This window comes from Sinocyclocheilus rhinocerous, unplaced genomic scaffold (genome assembly GCF_001515625.1).
Source record: "Sinocyclocheilus rhinocerous isolate Xijiao unplaced genomic scaffold, SAMN03320098_v1.1 scaffold61, whole genome shotgun sequence".
In the NCBI taxonomy this organism is placed as follows: domain Eukaryota; kingdom Metazoa; phylum Chordata; class Actinopteri; order Cypriniformes; family Cyprinidae; genus Sinocyclocheilus; species Sinocyclocheilus rhinocerous.
Genome location: NW_015640445.1, coordinates 2,526,560 through 2,531,710, shown reverse-complemented (window position 1 = coordinate 2,531,710; position 5,151 = coordinate 2,526,560). Strand labels below are relative to the sequence as shown.

Sequence of the window (5,151 nt, the reverse complement as noted above, 5' to 3'; positions counted from 1 at the left end):
GTCCTCCATAAAATGTGCTGCACACATCTGAATATTTGGGTTGAACTGTTCTGGACCAGTGTTGTAAATACAACTTAACCACTGATTTCTAGTCATGTCCTCTTTTGGAAGACCAAACAAAGTAGTTTCGCTTTCACAACAAAACACAGTGTCACACACGGCGGCCTTGAGTGAGCGGTGGCTGGCGGATTCGATGAAGGAGCGGCTGGCGGGCTTGCAGCAATCACATGTGACGACCCCGGGCTGGACTCCGTTTCGTCCATGGTGAAAGCCGATCCGGAGATCCACAGCGTGAAGTTGATGTATTTCCTCAGCGACCAGCACGGATCAGCTCCAGGCATAACGAAGCGGATATCGTCCTTCTCTCTATTCCTTAGTAAAAGTTTGTCTCAGAAGCTTTGTGAATAGGTTTTAAGAGAAAACGCTAGCTAAAAAACTTTTACCTCTATTTAGGAGAACTCTTAGTGGTAAGATAAAATGTTTTGTGAATACGGGCCCAGAGGTGTATTTTGAGGTGGGATATGGTTAAGGGGTGGGCAAGTACCTTCAACAGCTCCTTCCTGACTACGTCACTATGAGAAGTTATGTAAATATGCTGTTTCTCCTTTTGTGTACCCACAACTCTCTCTGAGGGATTTTTGTGATGCAAAGAGGAAACGTTAACATGTACAACTGAATGATCACAACACTCCGAACTCTGGAGTATCTTGAGAGTAAGTTCACAGATACACATACACTTACAGGAGCTAAAAATAGTTAAATATTATAAAAGTAGCTAAATATTCTACTTTGTAGACAATCCTCACTATTTCTTTTGCTGAAATTCTGCTGTGCATAATTGCTTAGTAGTGTGACTTGAATCAAGTTGAACTGGTTGTTTGTTACTGAGCTAGGAACCATTAAGTTAGAGAAAAGGTTTGTTTTGAATAAACCATACCATGATATGCATTACATTCTATTATAATTTCTGATTGGCAGGCTAAGAATAGTTTTTTTTTTTTTTGTAATCTTTGTTTATATGCACATGTATCATCTTACATTTGACATACAGTTTAAAATCCCAGCAGAATCCCAGTTCAGCAGAATGGCAGACATGTCAGTGGAGGAGATGACAACTAAAGCCAACTGTGTAACAGATCAGGTAAGTTTGTTATTTGATTCCACAAGGATGTCTAAGATGAAGATGATATGAATCCTTCTTGTTCTTTTATTAGTTGCTGTTTTCAAGTTCCTGTAAAATTCCCAGCTCATATGAAAGCAACGTTCTTTCATTTCTGTAAACTGAAAATAAAAATATTTATTTTGCCCCATCTAGTTATTCAAATATGGTTTTGTGAGAAGTGTGGAAATAGTTTTGTACAACCATAGTTTATCAGAAGTATCAGTGTGCATTCACTCTTCATTCATCTGAAATATTTAACACATAGTTTTATTTTACAGTTCAGCAAGTACTAGTTAACATCTAGCAATCAGACTTTTTTCTTTTAGAATTGCAACAATTCTGATGACAGAATTGGGATAGATAAACTCAGAATTGCAAGAAAAAAAGTCACAGTTACCTCATTTATATTCTTTATCACATGGTTTAAACAAGCTTCCATAAATATTTGATGTTAACGTTTGACTAACTGTCCTTTTATATGTTTTTCAGTCACTTGAAAGCACTAGACGAATGGTACAAATGACGTAAGAGATCTTATTTTAACCAGTTTAACCAATGACACATGAATATAGGCCTACTCCTTAAAAACACGATGAAGAAAACCTATGCCATAATTTATTTAAAATAGTTATTTCATATTATGTATACTTCAAATCCATTAACATATTTTTGACATATCACTTAAGACTTACTGATATAAAATTATAATTAAACTTTGTTTGGAGTATTTCTTTACTACACAATGCACATTTCTTAATATTATGCCAAAAAGATGTTTTAATATCACTATTAATAAGGACTGTATCATCTCTGTATAACATCAGCCTTTAAATGCAAGATATTTAAAGTACCCGAGGTATACTAACAATAGTTCTACTTTAGCTCAATCAAATATACTTGAATATATTTTTAGTTGGACTTCAGCACTACTTCCACACAATTTAAGTGCATTAAGTACAAAATGAGTTGTTCCAATTGTAGCAGACTTTCGGTGTACCAGTTTAGTATATACTAAAGTACAATTGCAGGTTATTGTTATGAAGCACATACATATACATAAATGTACTTGTATACTTAGCACAAAATAAATGTATTTCAAATATATTTGTGTGTATGTATGCATGTACGTACACAGTACACACACATATTATGTTAACAAAACTTTTATTTTGGATGCGATTAATCGTTTGACAGCACTATTATATATATATATATATATATATATATATGTGTGTGTGTGTGTGTATATATACTTTTAGTTGCTTTGAGTTGAACTTGAAGCATGTGTATTTTTGCAGAGTTTGAACGTTGGGGTCAAAACAATGACTATGCTAGATGAGCAGGGAGGTGAGTTCTTTATCTCAATACTCCTGATTTCTGATGTCTAACTCAATATCCCACAATTTAGAGGCCTGTTCACACGCTATAATAGCCACGAAGTCTCTCTTAAGCTGCTGTCACATTTGCCATTGCTTGGCAAAATGTCATGTTCGAAACAGTAATTTCTGCAAAATTGGGAATTTCATGTGAAGGCGAAAAATTTACCAACATAGATTTCAACCTGGGTTCAGGTTGGTCATGCGAATTTGCTGCGTTGACCAACAGAAAGCTACTTGATCTCTGTGTGAGAGATATATAATATACAGTGTTGGGAAGGTTTCTTTGGAAATGTAATAGGTAACAGATTACAAGTTACCCTATTTAAGAGTCTTGAATTTATTGACTTTGACTTGAATTTGTATGAATTATCTTAAGACACAAAATTTGTTTAATATTTTATGCAACACAGTAGGAAAAAAGTGTCAGAGAAAATAAAAATGTTGTACAAAAATTGTATTTCTTATTTTTATTCGTCTTGTCAGGATACAATTCGTTTAACATTTACAACACAATAGGAAAAAAAGTGTTGCAGAGAGAAAGCAAATGTAGGTTGTACAAAAATAGCCTAGGCCTATTAGCTAGGTTATTCTCTTGTCAAAATTCTAAATTCGTTTGACATTTTTCTGTTAACACAGTAGGAAAAGTGTTGCAGAGAAAAATAAATAAATAATCTGCCATTCATTTAAAATTATAGGCTAAGCAAAATATAAATAAAACCGAGTTGAACGTCCTTCAAGGACAGCGCATCCACACTGTGCTCCATCCTTATTCTGCTCTGTCACTCATCGACAACCTGCCTGTTCTGTCTGAGGGCTGTATATTTAGGCTACCACCGGTACAGCGGTATACCGGTGGTCAATAAGAATAAAGCGCAGATATGCTGTTCTGAATGGACGTCGGGAACGGGATATTGTTAGACCGCCCGCTCCCGTTCAAATTACACCAGAGTTACCGACCGCTACCGCGTCTTATTCGGGAATTTTGCGGCGCAAAAAATCTGGTCGGTTCCCGCGGGAGAGCCGCGGGAATGCAGACTTCTACCTTACAGTACACTTTCAAAATCCTTCATCACTTGAATTAAGATAATATTTTAATTTGAAAGCACAGCCGCCACAAAATCTGACTTACTCTGAGATCATTCTGAGGTTAAATACAGATTTAAAATCATAAGATATAGTTTAATAGCTATGATGCTGTTTTTGAAATCAAATCTTTGCATAGACAGGAAAAACTGGAATCTAACAATGCCTTGGAAAAAACAGTTAAATATAAAAAATAAAGCATATACATAAACCCAAACTGGAAATAAAACAGTTATCGAATAAGCATGCGTGTCCTATTCTGTGTACTAAACTCCTGAAACATTGGTGTCTCATATTTTACTACAGTCAATGCAATTTGGAAATCAATCAAATCTATGTGTGTGAAAATATTCAGATGTAACCCCCCTTTGTAATCATTAACATTTTCATAAGTAACTGTAATTAAATTTTTTTTCAGTAATTTTAACTGATTACAACTACAATTACTTTGTAATTAAATTACGTAATTACTCCCCAACACTGATAATATACTATACTATACACTTTTTTGCCTGTGAAATTTAGAAGAAATTTTGCTAATGTGATTGCCACACACTTTTTCTTCTTCTTCTCTTTTTCTTTATTTTAGAAACACTAAAGAATGTGGAACGGGAAATGGACCAGATCAAGCAGGACATGAAACAAGCTCGAAAAAACCTGAATGAACTGTCCAAATGCTGCGGCCTGTGTTTGTGCCCATGTAACAGGTTGGCTAGAGCATATATCTTCTGTATGACAATGAGTTATATATCTGAAATAGTTTGCCTAGGTCAGCCTTAAAGGGGTCATATGATGCGATTTCAATTTGTCCTTTCTCTTTGGAGTGTTACAAGCTCTTGGTGCATAAAGAAGATCTGTAAAGTTGCAAATAGTAAGTTCTCAAATCCAAAGAGATATTCTTTATAAAAGTTAAGAGTCAGCCACGCCTACCTAAAACGGCTCGTTCTAACACGCCCCCACATACCTACGTCACGATCTGGGAAGACTTGCATAACACCGCCCAAATGTTCACGCAAAGAAAAAAGGCGTAACTTTTATTCTCGCTGTAGTATTGTTGCTGCCGCCGCCATGTCGTGAAGGCGCTGTGTATTTCGTTGTGAAAGCGAAACTACTTTGTTTAATCTTCCAAAAGAGGACGATATCCGCTTCGTCATGCCTGGAGCTGATCCGTGCTGGTAACTGAGGAAATACATCAACATCGCGCTGTGCATCGCCGGATCGGCGAAAGAAATCAGTGGTTAAGTTGTATTTACAACACTGTTCCAGAACACTTCAAACCAAATATTCAGATGTGTGCAGCACATTTTACGGAGGACTGTTTCCTGATCCTGGTAGAGTAGACTACAGTGCCAACTGTTCTGACTCACAGACTGTGAGTAAGTATTTTATATTTAAAGAGTTTTTATATTTTATATTTTTTATATTTAGTTTTTTGGGCAGTGTAGAGTAGGGCTTGTTGTTTGTCATTTCTCCGATCACAAATGCAGACATGGTTTTATGTTTACGCGGCGCGATGCAACACAACGC

General features: G+C 35.9%; 1 protein-coding gene across 1 annotated transcript in view; it reads left to right on the top strand.

The window, feature by feature from the left end:
* The first annotated feature begins 607 nt into the window (after positions 1-607).
* The window catches only part of LOC107752804 (synaptosomal-associated protein 23-like), a 6,124-nt gene continuing 1,580 nt past the window's right edge, over positions 608-5,151 (top strand). The window contains exons 1-5 of the mRNA XM_016568872.1: positions 608-713; positions 1,065-1,141; positions 1,652-1,686; positions 2,463-2,509; positions 4,214-4,331. Of these exons, the coding sequence (XP_016424358.1) occupies positions 677-713; positions 1,065-1,141; positions 1,652-1,686; positions 2,463-2,509; positions 4,214-4,331 (314 nt within the window). The 5' untranslated portion in view covers positions 608-676. The remainder of the gene's footprint in view (positions 714-1,064; positions 1,142-1,651; positions 1,687-2,462; positions 2,510-4,213; positions 4,332-5,151) is intronic.